This window comes from Entelurus aequoreus, linkage group LG19 (genome assembly GCF_033978785.1).
Source record: "Entelurus aequoreus isolate RoL-2023_Sb linkage group LG19, RoL_Eaeq_v1.1, whole genome shotgun sequence".
Lineage (NCBI taxonomy): Eukaryota > Metazoa > Chordata > Actinopteri > Syngnathiformes > Syngnathidae > Entelurus > Entelurus aequoreus.
This window is the reverse complement of record NC_084749.1, coordinates 28,880,548-28,900,127: the sequence shown is the minus strand read 5'-3', so window position 1 is coordinate 28,900,127 and position 19,580 is coordinate 28,880,548. Positions and strand designations below refer to the sequence as shown.

The 19,580-nt window shown below is 38.9% G+C and overlaps 1 protein-coding gene across 8 annotated transcripts in view; it reads right to left on the bottom strand.

Annotated features, from left to right (window-relative positions):
- Positions 1–19,580, bottom strand: part of lrp8 (low density lipoprotein receptor-related protein 8, apolipoprotein e receptor) — a 410,737-nt gene that overhangs the window by 79,077 nt on the left and 312,080 nt on the right. For all 8 annotated transcript variants that reach the window (XM_062028225.1, XM_062028222.1, XM_062028224.1 and 5 more), the window contains 2 exons: positions 13,074–13,245; positions 920–1,144 (listed from right to left, as the gene is read on the bottom strand). In XM_062028225.1, coding sequence (XP_061884209.1) covers positions 920–1,144; positions 13,074–13,245 — 397 coding nt within the window. The remainder of the gene's footprint in view (positions 1–919; positions 1,145–13,073; positions 13,246–19,580) is intronic.

Genomic DNA, 19,580 nt, shown 5'->3' with positions numbered 1-19,580 from the left:
TTCTACCGCCTGTCCCTTTTGGGGTAATAAGAACAATAAAAATAATATTATCAATCAAATCCCTTCAGTATAATTTTTTATACTGATACTATACTAGGTACCGATAATATCGACATTTGGATCGGTCAGTCCTATTTTACATTGAATGTAGCTTCTTGTGTCGTCCTGCTCTGTGAGTGTGTAGCATGCTTAGCCATTCCTTGTCCTCTTGTCCTCCAGTTATATTTTTATACTTGGAAGACCTTCCTGGAATTCATGCAACTCTTGCATGTGTGTAACTACGTATCCGGAAATGCAATTGTGTCACTCCCAAGCAGGCATCCCTTTTGAAAGAATCTTTTACGTGAATATAATTCTTAGCCATGTAAACAATGGGACACAGCTGCGGTAAAGAGGCAAATATCGTCCTTCGGATCGGAACATTTCTATTCAATTATAAGTTTTGGGCACAGACTTAATTTAAATATCAATACCTTTTATTCTAATACAAAATTTGGGAACTTCTACAAAGGGAGAAACAAAGATGTTAGTTCACAGAGCATTACTTAAAAACACAAGCAACAACACAGTTGGCTGACAAAGTTGACTGATAGCCAACTATTTAAGGAACTTGAGTAAGAAGTAAGATTATCTATACAGTATATAGGCATGTCTATGAAAGTTTCTCATTCATCCAGGTCATTGCGATCGTTTGAATGCCCTGAAATATATAGGCCTTGGCCAAATATGTCAAAGTATTTATGTGGCTTTGAGAGGTGTATCTTTACCCTTCATTGTGTTGTTTATATGTAGTACTAGAGTTGCATAGCAAGTCATGACATCAAAATCCACTTGAAGGTAACACTTGGTAATTGCAAGAAAACTACTTTGAACAAAATACTTTTTACACCTCATCAACACTCTACCTGCACAACCTTACCCTTGATGTGGGTCGACTGTGATGGCCCTGGGCTCGCTCAACTCTGTGACGATGAGCATTTTCCTCTTGCTGCCATCTCCCGTGGCCACCGATATGCTCTTGTTGCCCGAGTCGGTCCAGTAGATGTTCTTATGAACCCAGTCAACAGCCAGCCCTTCGGGGGAGTGGAGCGCTTCAATCAGCGTCACCTGCTGCGAAGAGTCATTGGCTTTGTTGATGTACGCACTAGGGGAAGTACAAGAAGACAATGTGTCGGTAAGTCAGCAAAGTTATACTTGCTAGACTTTGTGTGAAAATGATTGAGTGCAGGCAACATATGAATACGAACTTGTAGTCTTTGCAGATAATGTCAAGGACACCCAAACCTGACACCTCTATCACAACCTCATTCTTCCCACCAAACAGCCGCTCACAGAGAGAATGAATCTGTCTACTTCTATCTGCAGCTTACAAATCAACCAGACTACTTCTCTGTTTTTGTCATTCTCTGCTCAGCGTCTTTTCAATTTATTTGAATCCTTCGTTCTGCCTTCTGCGTGCCGTCTACCTGTTCCCTACCTCCTCTTGTTTTGCCTTGCTTCCTCAACTCTTTCATTTGTGACAGGCCTACAGACAAAGCACATTACTTTCCTCTCCACTTGCGTGCTATGAAAAAAGACATCCTTGTTTAAAGGTTGGCAGAGGCAATGCCCCACTTTACACCCCATTTTCTCATGTTTACTGGGGAAGAAAGTTGCAGTACTGATACTTAAGTCAAGTTGGTACTTTTGAAATTCCTTGCTAATCGAGTAAACAGTTACTGTAGACATCAACCCTAACTTTATACCTTAATAGACTACAGTGGGATCTTGGTTTTCATACAACCTGGTTTTCACAGTACCGTATTTTTCGGACTATAAGTCACAGTTTTTTTCAGTTTGGCCGGGGGTGCGACTTATACTCAGGAGCGACTTATTTGTGAAATTATTAACACATTACTGTAAAATATCAAATAATATTATTTAGCTCATTCACGTAAGAGACTAGACGTATAAGATTTCATGGGATTTAGCGATTAGGAGTGACAGATTGTTTGGTAAACGTATAGCATGTTCTATATGTTATAGTTATTTGAATGACTCTTACCATAATATGTTACGTTAACATACCAGGCACGTTCTCAGTTGGTTATTTATGCGTCATATAACGTACACTTATTCAGCCTGTTGTTCACTATTCTTTATTTATTTCAAATTGCCTTTCAAATGTCTATTCTTGGTGTTGGGTTTTATCAAATACATTTCCCCAAAAAATGCGACTTATACTCCAGTGCGACTTATATGTTTTTTTCCTTCTTTGTTATGCATTTTCGGCCGGTGTGACTTATACTCCGGTGCGACTTATACTCCGAAAAATACGGTACTTACTACTAAAAGACAAGTTGTCTAGTATGTTCATTATTTTATTTAAGGCCAACATTGTTTTTTGGTTGCAATAAGAAACATATGTTTAATGTACCGTAAGATTTTTTGTTAAAATAAAGCCAATAATGCAATTTTTGTGGTCCCCTTTATTTAGAAAAGTATCGAAAAGCATTGAAATACATTGAAATACCGGTATCAAAATATTGGTATCGGGACAACCTTACTATAAACAATATTTGCATACATTCCTCTTACATCTTTGGCCCGGATTCGATCCCAGTATAGCCGTTTTCTAGCCCAGCACTAACACTGTTGTTCACTATTCTTTATGTATCTTAAATTGCCTTTCAAATGTCTATTCTTGGTGTTGGGTTTTATCAAATAAATTTCCCCCAAAAATGCGACTTATACTCTAGTGTGATTTATATATGTTTTTTTCCTTCTTTATTATGCATTTTCGGCAGGTGCGACTTATACTCCGGTGCGACTTTAACTCCGAAAAATACGGTACTCGGTTTTCGTCAGAAAATATTGTCACGTTGTTGTTATTTATTGCATTGCACCAAACAAACTAATCTGTATCATTCTGTGGGATCATGTGCCCAAACCAAGAATATTGGATAGCGGTTCTTTTAAAGGGGTCATATTTTGTACATTTAAAACACTTCCTTGTGGTTTACATAACATGTAATGGTGGTTCTTCGGTCAAAATTTTGCATAGATTATGTGTCTTCAAGCCGCTTTCTGACAGTCTCTTCAGGATGCGCCATTTTGTGGACAATCTAATTTAAGTGCCTCTACTTCGACAGTGTCTTGTTCTCCTCAGCCATGCTGTAGTTTTCAGCGCTTCCATATGGAGTCTACTAACAGATATAAGTTCGAACTGTATGCTACTTCAGTGTTTCCCACACATTCATTTATTTGTGGCGGCCCGCCACGAAAGAATCACGTCCACCACAAATAAAAAAAATAAAAATAAAAAAAATAAATAAAAATGTTTATTTTTTATTTTTTTGTCCTGTCCAGCTTCTCAGGCAAATCATATAGCAGATGTAGATGCCCATATCGGCTGTTCAGATTTACTTTACAAAAGAGAAGTGTAGGATACTTCTCTTGTTGCCTTATTTGTATTTGACTTTATTAAATGTATTTATATTATCATTTGGTGCAGCCGGGCCGGAGCAGGAGGGGATAGAAAGAGAGAAAAAAGAAGACAGAGGGGGGAATTGTGGGGACAAGAGGGGGATTAGACAGAGAGACAAAAAAAACAACAGCAAACACAACAACAACAACAACAATAGTTTAACATCAGCAAATACGACATGTACAAATATGATGGTAAAAGTAATAGCAAATAAGCAGTTAGCGAAAATAAAAAACAATACAGAAATGACAATGAGCATTATTACACTACAAATGGAGCAATACAAATACCAATAGAAATAGCGCTATTGATAATGAACAATACCAATACTTTACCTTTATTATCAACAATACAGTTGTTCAAATGCAACAATACATATATGTAATGATAACTTGAGATACGAAAGAATGCAGAAAAAAGGAGGGGAAGAAAGAGAAGCAACCTATATTAACCTTGCACATTGTTATAGTAACAATAGGTTAAGCTTTGTCAGTGTGCCATGTGTTACCCAGTTTACCCTAGGGCAACAACGTTAATATATGTTTGATGAAACGTGATTTTGTGCATGAGTGTATGTATGCATATGTACTTGTATATGTACAGAATGTGTATAAGTGTTTGTACAGTGAGTGTATATATACAGTATGTGTATATGTATGTTTGTACAGTGAATGTATATGTACAGTATGTGTATGTGTATGTTTGTACATTTAGTATGCACTAATTAAAGGGGCAGAGCTTTAAGAGACATTTTAGCTTTTATATTTTATAAGATATATTTTTTGTAAGAACCACAATTAATAAATATAATCCAGTGAATAACTTATTGTTCAAATCTGTATATAAATATGTACATAAAGTGTTGTAATTATATTGTAAAATGGATGGATGGATGAACGTTTAAAACAAAACTGTTATTATTAATTAGTAAGTATACAATTTTTTAGCCTTTTTAGAGAAAATCATATCATTGTAGTAAATTATGCAAATTACTTGAAGATGTCATGGTGACCACGCCCATAGCCACGCCCCCACCGCCACAAGTATCTCGGCAGTTTATGGGAAACACTGTACTTTGTATTAAAAATGGCAACAGCGGAGGATGCATGTGCATGTACGAGCCAGTCTGCCCCACAACAAGAGGATAGAGAAAAAGAAGGAACTTATTAACGCCAACGTCAGACTACAATGGCTGATTTTATGGAGATATCCGCTACTGTCCAAGGACAGAGCAAAAACGGCTCGTTTGGAGGAAGTATGGAAAAAAAGGCAAGATTATTTTGCAAATATTTCAGCCATGCCTCCATGGTTTGAATTAAAATTTTCGGGACTTATGCAGAAACCAATCACACAAAAGCAGGTACCATTAGGCTAGAAAAGTTGGTTTTGCCTAAAAGGTCCCTTGAAGATTTTTGGCTTTTCAGGCATACAAGTAAAACTGTTACAATGTTGGATACTTTGATTACTGCCTCAAATCACAAGGTTCATACATTGTGACGTGAGTTCGCACGCAGTTCTGGATGCTGCCACCCGCGGTGATATGCAATCTTTTTTTAAGATTAGCTACAATGTGACGTCACTGTGAGGTGGACATACTTTACATTAAGATTAAGATTAAAGATTAAAGTACCAATGATTGTCACACACACATTAGATGTGGTGAAATTTGTCCTCTGCATTTCACCCATCCTCTTGGGGAGCAGTGGGCAGCAGCGGCGCCGCACCCGGGAATCATTTTGGTGATTTAACCCCCAACTCCAACCCTTGATGCTGAGTGCCAAGCAGGGAGGAAACGGGTCCCATTTTTATAGTCTTTGGTATGATTCGGCTGGGATTTGAACTCCAACCTTAAGTATAAGCAATCAGCCAGTGGGAAGAAGAGGAGCTCTTTGGGTGTTATTCTTTCTTGTCAAATGCGCTCCGATTTGTTCTGATTCGCTTGCTTTAGAAAATAAATAGAAAAAAAGTGTTTTGTCTAAACAACAACGGTTTTTGTCAAGATGGACCAGTATGAAATTGGATCAGTACTAAATTGGATTAGCCGCAGCTAAACTCAGAGGGGAAAAAGACGGCGATATTATGACTTAGTTTGATTAAACAAAAGATAAGGGAGTATAAAGCATACTTGCCAACCCTCCCGTTTTTAGCGGGAGAATCCCGATATTCAGCGCCTCTCCCGACAACCTCCCGACAGAGATTTTCTCCCGACAAACTCCCGGTATTCAGCCGAAGCTGGAGGCCACGCCCCCCCCCAAAAAAGTCTGCCGCAGCTGCGATTGGACCCCTGACCAGCCTCCGGGTACAAGTACTGGAGTACCAATTGCTTGCCAGGGAAGATTTTCCCCAGGAAGCAAGGATTGACCGGTTTTGGGCCATACTAGGGAGAGATGGAAGATTCCACACTCGTGCATTTGATGAAAGCACTTTTGTGCGTGCCACACAGCAATGCATCATCAGAGAGGGTCAGCATGGTTAGAAAAATAGTGACAGAGAATAGAAAGAGAATGGACAATTCAACCCTTAACAAAGCATTGTACTTTCAAGTACAACAATGAGTAGATGAGTGTTGTGTGTGTGTGTGTGTGTAAATAAATGAACACTAAAATTCAAGTATTTCTTTTATTTATATATATAATAAAATATATATATATATATATATATATATATATATATATATATATATATATATATATATATATATATATATATATATATATATATATATATATATATATAGCTAGAATTCACTGAAAGTCAAGTATTTATATATATATATGTATATATATGAAATACTTGAGTTGGTGAATTCTAGCTGTAAATATACTCTCCTCTTAACCACGCCCCTAACCACGCCCCCCGCACCAACCACACCCGCGACCAAGGGCCCTCCCCCACCTCCCGATATTGGAGGTCTCAAGGTTGGCAAGTATGGTATAAAGTATTATTTTCATCCAATTTTGGCATGTGCACAATAACACCAAAGTGCGATATGCCGTGACATAAATGCTGCTCAAAACATCTTTTTTTTATGCAGCTCTGTATTGATCTGAGAATGGGCAGGTGTTAATTCGACCGGGTGAATCAATATAATGTTTATGAAGATTATTTTTTATTCTGTCTGGAAATAAAAATAGTTGCGGCTTGTCTTCAAGATATATATTTAAACAGTGTACGTTTTCAAATGATATATTATTATACGTTTGGAGAGGGTGGGGCGTGGTTTCATTTGCAATCTTGGAAAGCCTCCAGAAACGAACATCTTGCAGACATATGCAAAAAGTAGGTCATGAATGTTCTGTGGAGCAAAAGTTACGCAAAATCTACACCAGGGGTCCCCAAACTTTTTGACTTGGGGGCCGCATTGGGTTAAAACAATTTGGCTGTATAAATATATATTCCTCACGCACTAATAGACTGAAAGAGCGCACTTGCCGCACGCTTAATGCATTTTTAGACAATATGATTTGCCTGAGCGGCTAGGAGACACCGAGAGTAACAAGCAGTAGAAAATGGATTAGAAAGGACAAATTTAAAAAAATAATATTAAAAAAAATAATGATAACTATTTTTTTTTTCCTTGGGACTTCCCGCGGGCCGGATTTTGGACGCTGGCGGGCCGTAGTTTGGAGACACCTGATCTACAATGCATATTATCTGGACCACAAGGAAGTGTTTTAAATGTAGATTTAAATCATTACAGGTCCCCTTCACTGTTGGGACTTTATAAATAGAGTGCAGCAAGGGCATACTTGCCAACCCTCCCGATTTTTCCGGGAGACTCACGAATTTCAGTGCCCCTCCCAAAAATCTCCCGGGGCAACCATTCTCCCGAATTTCTCCCGATTTTCATACGGACAACAATATTAAGGGCGTGCCATGATGGCATTGCCTTTAGCGTCCTCTAAATCATGTCGTCGCGTCCGCTTTTTCTCCATACAAACAGCGTGCCGACCCAGTCACATGTTGTATGCGGCTTCTACAGACACACGGAAGTGACTGCAAGACATACTTGATCAACAGCAATACAGGTCACACTGAGGGTGGACGTATAAACAACTTTAACACTGTTACAAATATGCGCCACACTGTGAACCCACACCAAACAAGAATGACAAACACATTTCGGGAGAACATCCGCACCGTAACACAACATAAACACAACAGAACAAATACCCAGAATCCCTTGCAGCCCTAACTCTTATGGGCTACAATATACACCCCCGCTACCACCACACCCCGCCCCCTCCCCCCACCACCCCCCCTCCCCATCTCCCGAATTCGGAGGTCTCAAGGTTGGCAAGTATGAGCAAGGGAATCATGTATTCATTTTTATTATGTGTGGGTGGTTTATTTCTTTCTTTCTGTTTAGTGTTAACATTTTTGGGTGTGCAGAACAGAATAATTGCTGTTGCATTATTTCTTATGGAACAAATAGATTGGGTTTTTGCACAGTTCGTTTTTTATCTGAGCATTTGTAACAGAATACAGTGCAACCTCAATTTACGAACCCCTTTATACGCAAACATTTTGATTTACAAACTTTTACGCCCAAATGCAGCTGAGATAGGCTCCAGCACCCCCCGCGACCCCAAAAGGGACAAGCGGTAGTAAATGGATGGATGGATAGATAAGCTAAATATTCCTCTGTGTGCGAATGCTTTACTCAGTGTGCGAATGCTTTACTCAGGCGCCTGCAGGCAAGAAAAAAGGGCGAAACATTGTTGGGGAGGCGGAGCCTTCCATGTCACTTGCTGTGCAGGAGAAGTCATGTCCCAACACTCCAGCATATTAAGTGTGCCTTTTTAATTTTTTTTTTTTACTTTTGTCAATTTTGATAACTCAATAAGAGTCCCGATAACTCAACACACCAGCATAAAAAGAAGGAACAAATCGCTGTGGAATATTGTTCTTATGGGGAACTTTGCTTCACTATACTTCTTTTCTTTTCTTTTCTACTCTGCTCCGGGGTGGACCGCTAGCCTGTCCATCAGATGGGGACATCTCTACGCTGCTGACCCGTCTCCACTCGGGATGGTTCCCGCTGGCCCCACCATGGACTGGACTTTCGCTGATGTGTTGGACTTTCACAATATTATGTCAGACCCACTCGACACCGAGGATGTCGTTGTGGCTTGTACAGCCCTTTGAGACACTTGTGATTTAGGGCTATATAAATAAACATTGATTGATTGATTGATTGACTATACAAACTTTTCGATTTACGACCCATATCCAAGAACCAATTAGTTTCGCAAATCGAGGTTGCACCGTATAAATATAAAATATACTGAACAGAAATATAAACGCGAGACTTTTGTTTTTGCTCCCATTTTTCATGAGTTAAAAACAAAGATGTAAAACTTTTACTTTTTACACAAAATACCTATTCCTCTCAAATATTGTCCACAAATCTGTCTAAATCAGTGTTAGTGAGTACACATAATCCATCTCGCCTCACAGTTGTGGCATATTAAGATGCATGATTATTGCACAGGTGTGCCTTAAGCTGCCCACAATAAAAGGCCACTAATAAATGTGCAGTTTTGCTTTATTTAGGGTCTGGGGGGTTAAAAGCAGTCAGTATCTGGTGTGACCACCATTTGCCTTACGCAGGCAGAAGTGTTGCGTTTATACTTTTGTTCAGTATAGGTATTACTGTATGTTAAAACACTATATAATGCTATCACTATATAAATCTGGCCTCAATATGGTCTGGACTATGACATTATTACCCATATCCACTCGGCATCTATTACACCGGTCCCCCGGGGAGGTGATCGGTGCCCCGATGTGGGATCGGATCAGAGGATGTCGTTATGGTTTGTGCAGCCCTTTGAGACATTTCTGGTTAAGGGCTACATAAATAATCTGTGATTGATTGATTGATATCAAAGTTTTGTTTTCAGAAAATGTAAATTCAAAGACTGGAAGAAACCTTTTAGATGAAATAACACATTTCTCTAATTCTCTTCGTTTTCATTGCTGCAATCCGTGTGTGGTGTACGGTATTTGTGTGCCTGGGCATGTGCACAGATGTGCTTGCATGTGTCAGAACCTGGGTGGAAGTAGTGGGAAGGGCCTTTTATCTTCTCAAATGAGCCATATGGTCTCTCTCTAATTTTACTGCCTCAATAATCACGATCATTATTCATCAGCATGCACATACACAGGCACACAACTCCATTGTAAATGTGTGTATATCTGTAGAGGACAAACAACTCCACCTTAACTGTCGGAAGGTACCAAAACCCTCCAGCTGTGACTGACAAAATACACACCTACAAAACCACACCATGCTGACAGAATGGCAGGTTGTGATACTCAGTAGATAATATAACTCAGTAAAAACAGCATAATATGACAGTATCAAATAACAATAATATTATTGGCTTTTGTATGCAGGGGCATCGAAGTGTAGGGGTAAGTGGGAATGTTTTACTACGGCCCCAAGCACAAGGGGGCGTTGGGCTTTTGTTGTTTTTGTTTGAAAGTTTTTTTTCTGCCATTTGAACATGAAAGTTTTCAAAAGATGCCATACATTTTTATATACAATTAATATAGCTGTGAAAGTTAAATATTAAGGTTGCTTGATTTAAATGAACATCTAAGATAGGGGTGGCCAAACTACAGCCCGCGGGCCAAATGCAAGCCGCCAACGTCTTCAAACTGGCCCGTGAGACACCACCAGTCTAATAAGGAATCTTACCAAAAGGGAGTTTGCATTGGTTTCAATAATCTGACAATGTTAATGCTGCGGATTTGTATTTCAAACCACCTCGGATACTATATCCTCTTGAAAATGAGAGTCAAGAACGCACAATGGACATTCACAGTGACTTTTATCTCCACGACAATACACCGACAAAACACTTTAGCTACGGAGCTAACGTGATAGCATCGTGCTTAAATGCATATAGAAACAAAATAAATAAATCCCTGACTGGAAGGATAGACAGAAGATCAACAATACTATTAAACCATGGACATGTAAATACACGGTTAATGCTTTCCAGCCTGGCGAAGGTTAACAATGCTGTTGCTAACGATGCCATTGAAGCTAACTTAGCAACCAGACCTCACAGAGTTATGCTAAAAACATTAGCTATCCACCTACGCCAGCCAGCCCTGCTCATCAACACCCGTGCTCACCTGCGTTCCAGCGATAGACGGTGCGACGAAGGACTTCACCCGATCACAGATGCGGTCGGCGAGACGGAGGAAGTTAAGGTGAATTCGCCGGCTAACGCGTCTGCAATCCATCTCTGTCTTCCTGGTTGTCTTGCTGTAGTCCGCCGCTAATACACTGATCCCACCTACAACTTTCTTCTTTGCAGTCTTCATTGTTCATTAAACAAATTGCAAAAGATTCACCAACACAGATGTCCAGAATACTGTGGAATTTTGAAATGAAAACAGAGCTTTTTTGTATTGTATTCAATGGGGTACCAATACTTCCGCATCAACTGATTCCGTCACACGCATACGTCATCATATCTAGATGTTTTCAACCGGAAGTGTGGCGGGAAATTTAAAATTGCAATTTATAAGTTAACCCAGCTGTATTGGCATGTGTTGCAATGTTAAGATTTCATCATTGCTATAGAAACTATCAGACTGCGTGGTCGGTAGTAGTGGGTTTCAGTAGGCCTTTAATATCCAATTATATTATCAATTATATATCCATTATATTATTATTAATAATATTAATAATAATAATAATAATAAATATATATATATATATATATATATATATATATATATTTAATTATATATATATATTGGTATATATATACATGTATATACCAATGCAGCCCCCGAAATCAAAAAGTTAGGACACCCCTGGTCTAAGACTACCTACACCCCATAATCAAAAATACGAAAGGGTTTGTTTCACCTGGATAGTAGCAAACCCAATTTCACTCAACACAGACGTCATAACATCAGCAAAGCTCACCTTTAAGCATTCACACACAGCACCAACATTTTGGATCAAGGATGAGGTGATAGAAGGTAAAAACAAAATAAATATATATGTGGCAGTATAGGAGAAGGTTATGTTTACATTTTACTTTGGCATTTCATTGCCCATAACTGTGGTGCATTCAAAGACCCTCAATTAAAGTTAGAAACCGGTGTCATTAAGTTTTAAAGACACACAGAGACTTAACTCCCAGGAGATGCACTACCTATACAATCATGATAATAATCATGTATTAGGATGTGTTTTGGGTGTCTCTACTTAACACTCTGAAGAAAAGGAAAACTTGACAGATTTATAATCGAATATAGTGAATCACGATTAAAAACAATATATGGTTAACTAAATTCATACTCTGGCCACTTTATATTGAATTTTTTGGCAACAATCTTTTTTAAACAAAACCAAATCATTTAGGGGGGTTATGCAAATATGTTCTAGATATGTTAATCCCTCCACTCCGGGTTGGGGAGGAGATCTTGCCCCAAGTGGAGGAGTTCAAGTACCTTGGAGTCTTGTTCACGAGTGAGGGAAGAGTGGATCGTGAGATCGACAGGCGGATCGGTGCGGCGTCTTCAGTAATGCGGACGCTGTATCGATCCGTTGTGGTGAAGAAGGAGCTGAGCCGGAAGGCAAAGCTCTCAATTTACCGGTCGATCTACGTTCCCATCCTCACTTATGGCCATGAACTTTGGGTTATGACCGAAAGGACAAGATCACGGGTACAAACGGCCGAAATGAGTTTCCTCCGCCGGGTGGCGGGGCTCTCCCTTAGAGATAGGGTGAGAAGCTCTGTCATCCAGCGGGAGCTCAAAGTAAAGCCGCTGCTCCTCCACATCGAGAGGAGCCAGATGAGGTGGTTCAGACATCTGGTCAGGATGCCACCCGAATGCCTCCCTAGGGAGGTGTTTAGGGCACGTCCGACCGATAGGAGGCAACGGGGAAGACCCAGGACACGTTGGGAAGACTATGTCTCCCGGCTGGCCTGGGAACGCCTCGGGATCCCCTGGGAAGAGCTGGACGAAGTGGCTGGGGAGAGGGAAGTCTGGGCTTCCCTGCTTAGGCTGCTGCCCCCGCGACCCGACCTCGGATAAGCGGAAGAAGATGGATGGATGGATGGATGGATATGTTAATCCCAACTTTAAAAAGCAAAAAACATAATTAAGGTTTTTGTATGTGTTTTAAAAGCTTGTTTTTAACAAAACAATGCAATAATTTATTTTTAGTGCATGTAAACAAAACAAGTCTGTGTGTGAAGTGTTGATGTCGGGTTTAGTGTGGGATGGGGGGCCCTTTAGGAGACTTGTGTATGTGGGCCTATAATTTGATGCCACGCCCAAGTCCATCCATCCATCCATCCATTTTCTACCGCTTATCCCTCATCGCAGGGCCAACACAGATAGACAGACAACATTCACACTCACATGCACACACTAGGGCCAATCAACCTATCCCCAGGTGCATGTCCCTAGTTATTATATAATGAGACACAAAATTACAGTAAGAGATACACAAGGACTTTTTAAAGAGACTCTTTTTCCGCTCAATATACAGTTGATGCTGTGCCGAGCAGAATTCAGAATAAATGTTCTTTGCAAGCGTAACAATAATGTCAGTTTGAGTCAATACCTGTATATTTTCCGATGATATAGATCACACCAGAACATCTTATTGATGGCCACGTCCACATCCAGCGCCACGGCGTTCTTCAGTGTAGGAACCACTTGTGTGTATTCACTCTTCAGCAGGTCAATGCGACGGATCTCATGGCGGTTGGTGAACATTAAGTATGGACTCTTTCCTGATGGAGGTAATAGAACAGTTACTATGATGGTGAGGAGTGGTGAATCCTAAAACAGCAACCTAAACAAAAAATACATTGTCGTAGATGTATACCTTTCAAATACATAAAAAATGCGTTGGTATTAGAATGTACATTTTTTTGTAGTTTTGTTTTTAAAGATCCATGTGTAAATAATAAAAGCAAACAGTGGTCTTGGTTCTCCCTCTTTAAACTCTTAACATACAGTATGTATATTTAATGATGTGAGTATTAATAAATCATCTAAATAAACCATTAAAAGAAAAATATAGTCCTGACATGGACCCAGAGAAGCTTTTGGCACTACCAAAGCTGTACACTTAATTATTCATGCAATTACACTGTACTTCAGCAGGAAGAAGAAAAAAAAAACAAGTCAGGGGGTCCAAACTAAAAGCAACAAAAGAAGTCAATTTAACAAATACATTGTTTTATTTTGAGAATTTGGGTATTTCTTTTGACTGAATTACAGTAGAATGTGTCGGGAGAGTGAAAGGAGAAAAGGAGCCAAACAACTGTTCTATTTTCAGTATGTAAAAATGTGTTTCTGGGTTGCCCTCCTCAAGTTCATACATCATTTGTTGGTCACGAGAACATTCGTAACATAGGGGATTTGTGTCAGCAGTCTGAAGCTCGGCATGATTCAAGGATTAGGAATGCTAAAATCTGTGTTTTATTCTGACTATTCCTATCATCCATGAGTGTGATCTACCAATACCAATACCGATCACAAGTATCAACTGTACATTGTCTAATACAGGGGTCGGGAACCTATGGCTTTCGAGCCAGATGTGGCTCTTTTGATGACTGCATCTGGCTCTCAGATAAATCTTAGCTGACATTGCTTGACACGATAAGTAATGAATAATTTCGCTGGTAATCACAGTGTTAAAAATAACGTTCAAAATATAAAATATTCTCATGCATTTTAATCCATCCACCCGTTTTCTACCATACCTGTTCAACAAGTCGCATTAATGGTAAGAAGTATTTGATTTATTATTGGTTAGCTTCAGAATAACAATGTTATTCTGAGACTTATAGTACTCTAAAAATGTTGGTCTTACTTAAAAATGCACGTATTTAGTTGTATTCAGTGTTTAATAATATTATATAGCTCTCAGGGAAATACATTTTAAAATATTTGGCTTTCATGGCTCTCTCAGCCAAAAAGGTTCCCGACCCCTGGTCTAATATATTTATTGTGAGTACTATTAACAGTTTAACAATATCAAACCCATATTTAAACTTGTTCCTTACTGTCTTTTATTACAAACAATTATTTTCCAAAAATAAAGTCTATAGTACACAGTAACTAAACAAAAGTAAAAACTGTTACTCCAGTGTTTTTTAACCATAGGTCGCGAGCGCTCCCAGAGGGCCGCCCAAAACTATCTTTATAGTACACTTTTCCGCCACTTGTGACAGTAATGACAATATCAAACAAACACAAGAAGTCTGGAGCTAAAGTCATAGAGAAGTTTCTTAACCGCAAAAATTATGACTAAAGTTGTGACGCTGTATTTTAATTTGCACCAGTTTAGCTAAGAAACATATCAATTTAGTTTATTTATTATAAGACCAAAATTGCAGGTACATGTAATTTTCTTCAGTTATCTATTAATCCCTTCTTATGCAGTATCTTGGTTAGTACTTATTTTTATAATCAGTCTGACCTAAGCCTAAGCCTTAATATGTTAAATAATCATCTTTGTGATTAAACATGCTTTTATATAAATTGACAAGGCTGCACACTGTAAGTAGGTTAGATATAATTATTGAATACAATTAAAATCACATGCAAAATTACTAATATAGTGTTAATATTTGAGTGGCGGAAACATTTTGTGGCTGGTGTGTGTGTTGTAAATGATCTGTCTCTCACAGAATGATGCTACGTAGCCACAACATTGTCTATCACGGTTACACAAACAGCAACACAGTTGACCTTTCCTCTTAGGTTCTACTTTGTTCATTGTAAGTGATTGCATTTCCAGACAATATCGATCGCTGAAACAGTTTGAATCTGCAAAAAATAGGTTGTTGGTATGCAAATCAATAAACTAATATCAGGCAAATCAGTGCAAATGGGCTTTCATGGATGAGGTTATGGGGAGGATGTTAGAACTACATGTAGACACAACCTCATTAATATGGAGCTGACATTCTTTAAACCCCGGCTCATCCATCAAAAGTATGATTTGTCACACGATAATACAGACTCCAACAGTACCTTGTGACACTGTGGTTTACGTCATCAGACACGTACTTGTACTTGTACGTGTGCTTTGTGATGTACGGTTTACATGCAGTGTCCACAATTACACTAAAGATATGTCCTTGGGAAAGCAAACTGAAGGTGCTTCTTTATTTATGTTCTACACATGCAGCAATTGGACTTCAAATAAAAGAATGGAAGTTTACTTCAGGCCCCAAGGTCCAATTTATACAAATAGTTCCCACAGGGCTAATTATTGGACTTGGGGTAACTTTGAGCAATAACGGTACAGATATAGTATGGTCCCAAGCTATAAAAGGCATGGCTATAAAAGCCAAAGCACCTTCTAGGATACCATTGAATTGCTGAGTTCCATATGACATTACATCCGTTATTCTTCTTCGCGGCTTAAGGTCAACCAGCTTGAGCAGAACACTAAAACAAGTGAGAGAGAGTGTAGAGTTTGAGCAGAAAAGGCCGTATTGCTGTTTTGTTCTTGGCTGTTCCAGTCATTCAAATAGAGAGAGATAGGAAGGATCTTTCATAGAGTCCCGAAAGCAGTCGTTAGTAAAGGTAATAAAATCAGAGGAAAAAACAAAAGTGCTTGGAAGGAAATGGCTCTTAAAAATATCACTTTCATCATCTTTGTGGAATACAATCGGACATGGTTGTGTCTGCAGCGATCACTTTGTAAAATGTTTGATTGAACATTTGATTTGTTTGAGAGACTTTCTCTAATGCAATCACGTTTATTCTCTACTATATTAGTAGTGTTTAAGAACAGTATTAAATGTAAAGAAAGGACAAAAGATCACATTAGTTTGTGTTTTTTTTTGTGGTTTCTATGCCTAAATATAATTAAGAACACCTGATTGTGCAATTAAACGAACGTCATGTTAAGTCCTAGTAATAAATATTGTGATTATTGGTACAATCCAATGTCTTTTCATTGTCGATTTTCTCAACATAAACTAAAAGCTTAGTTATTGTTGTGGTGCAGGAAAGACAAGTGCTTTAATCGACACAGTTGACCACATTGTAGCGTCTTTGATGCTATTAGTTAGCATCAAGACAATAGTCTTAATAGTATTAATGAGTTAGATTAAAACATCTCTCGTAGGCTCAACAGCATATACTGAATCTTGATATCGTTAGCAAACATTGCTGAACAACAGGGACATCTATAGCTAAATAATGAGACAAAATATGAATTTCACACCATAAACACAACTGCTGATGAGACTAATATTTGTAGCAGAAAATCAACTGCAACCAAACTTATCCTTTGTCTCATTAGCGTCACGATCACAGCAGCACGGCACTCACTATGTCAATCAGATACGTTACTTACCGATGATAGAATAAATCCAACTTTGTCTCATTAATGCTTAATTTTGGACCATGCAGATGTAAAGACATGATGTGCCTTCAAGCTTCTGTTCTCTAAATCGTTGTGAGTGTCAAATCAAGTGCAATCTTAGCGAGCCTTAACATTTTGGTAATGATAAATGGTTTAAATCTTTAAAAAATATTTTTCTTAAGAGTGCCACTCCATCCTATTTTAAAAATATTTGTTTCATGTTCGCTTGTATATTTGCCTCTGAATCTTTGAAAATTTGCCCAAATCTGCACTGATGCAGGTAAATAAACAGTAGCATAATGGGACTCTAGACCATCGCCTGAAACCTGGAAGTGACTCTCGGTCACGTGATTGCAACCCAGCATTTGACAAGTCATTATACTCCTAAAGTTACAATAGTTAATTTTAGGAGTGTACGATATGGACATTTAAAATAATGCTGCTGCGATTATTCGACTGCCTTTTTTTTGTCGATGCGTCTTTTTACAGTTGCCCGCCTATTTGTTTTTAGTCTCATGGTTAGCGGAAGGTTAGCTAGTGCGGCTAACTGAAGTATGTCCATTATCAGCGCTACTTTCAGTTACCAATTCTCACCGCCACGGTGGGAAATTAACTAAATTTCTTACAATTTCTTAGTAGCATTATCACTGGAGGACTCGCGAAACATGCGACACACCAAGTAAGCTAGAGCAGAAAGCCATGCTAACCACTGAACTAGCTTGAATGTGTAGTAACTGAACAGAAGTTAAAATAAGTCTAGCTGAAACCACGTAGAGCCAAGTTACCAGCTATGGTATAAACCAGGGGTCGGCAACCCAAAATGTTGAAAGAGCCATATTGGACCAAAAAAACAAAAACAAATCTGTCTGGAGCCGCAAAAAATTAAAAGCCATATTACATGTGTCATGAGATATACATTTAATTAAGAGGACTTAAAGGAAACTAAATTAGCTCAAATATAGCTACAAATTAGGCATACTGATGCAATATGTACATATAGCTAGCCTAAATAGCATGTTAGCATCGATTAGCTTGCAGTCATGCAGTGACCAAATATGTCTGATTAGCACTCCACACAAGTCAATAACATCAACAAAACTCACCTTTGTGCACTCATGTACAACGTTAAAAGTGTGGTGGACAAAATGAGACAGAAAAAGAAGTGGCATAAAACACGTCCTAGAAAGTCGGAGAAAGTTATGCATGTAAACAGACTATACGGTGAGTTCAAGGACCGCCAAAATAAGTAGGACAAAACGGCGCTCGCCAAATACTTGAATCAGTGAAGCATATTTAATATAAACAGTGTGATTTATAACAATTACGGAGGTTTGTGTCATGTTTGTCCTCCTACAGAAACCATACTAAAACAAAAAAAATTATTTTTTTTCCCCCTCATCTTTTTCCATTCTTCATACATTTTTGAAAAATCTCCAGAGAGCCACTAGGGCGGCGCTAAAGAGCCGCATGCGGCTCTAGAGCCGCGGGTTGCCGACCCCCGGTATAAACAGAACATTTTTCGGTTTATTGACAGTTGGTAAGTTTGGCAAAACTTCAATAGAACTGTATTGACCTGAAAGTACAGTGTTGTACATTCTTGTTAATGTTCTTAGTCTATTTGCATTATGACAGCAATTTCTAGTTTAGCTTTTATGTTCCACTCTCGGCAAGCAGTAGTACATTTAAAATTGAACAAAAAAACCCCTAAGACACTGTACAAAAAAATGTGCAGTGAAACGCCCAGCTAGTAAAATGTACGACCAGTATTAAAAATGTATGGTGGCAAATATGTTGCATTGTAAATACTGCAATTATGTTCTATTAGACCCTGTGATGAGGTGGCGACCTGTCCAGGGTGTACCCGGCCTACCGCCCGAATGCAGCTGAGATAGGCTCCAGCGACCCCAAAAGGGACAAGCGGTAGAAAATGGATGGATGGACGGATGTTCTTTTAGCTACTATAAACGTTGTTTGTTGCATATTGTCCATAATCAATGTGACGACGGGGTTTTCGCTTACTGCGGGGTCGTTCTCCCAGGAAGGCAAAAGGACGACTCCGGACAGGACTTGCAGGTAGGAACATGATTTAATTTTAAGAAACAATCAACGATGTACAAAACAGAAAACAACCCGAAGACAAGCGTGCCTATCGCACTTGGAAGCTAAGGCAAAAACTTAGGACATGAAACTATAGACATGAATCTCATGAAACTGTGGCATGAAACAAACACAAAACTGTGGCATGAAACAACTAGCATTAACTATGGCATAGAACAAACACAAAACTGTGGCATGAAACCAATACGAAACTGTGGCATGGCAAAACTAAGACTTATGTAGTCCAGGCATGAGGCAAACAACTAATGGCGCCAGGACGACTGACTGGCAAAGGCAGGCTTAAATAGTCCTCTGATTAGCAGAAGGTGCACGTCCCGAACACCAGAGGCAGGTGAAAATCATAAGTAGCCATGGTAACTAAAACAAACTCAGGTGTCAAACAGGAACTAAAAGAGTCCAAAACTAACAGAACATAACAAAAACATGATCCGGACCACAGATCATGACAAAAAATACCCATTACAATTAGGCCGCCCTATTTTAATGAGGATATTGTGTGTCCTCATTAAAATGGACACACAATGACTGACTGTGTCCATGGCTGTCACCATGGACACAGTCATTTCCCTCCATGTTATCATGCTCCTACAGGAGTTTTGCTATGTTTTGAAGCATGCA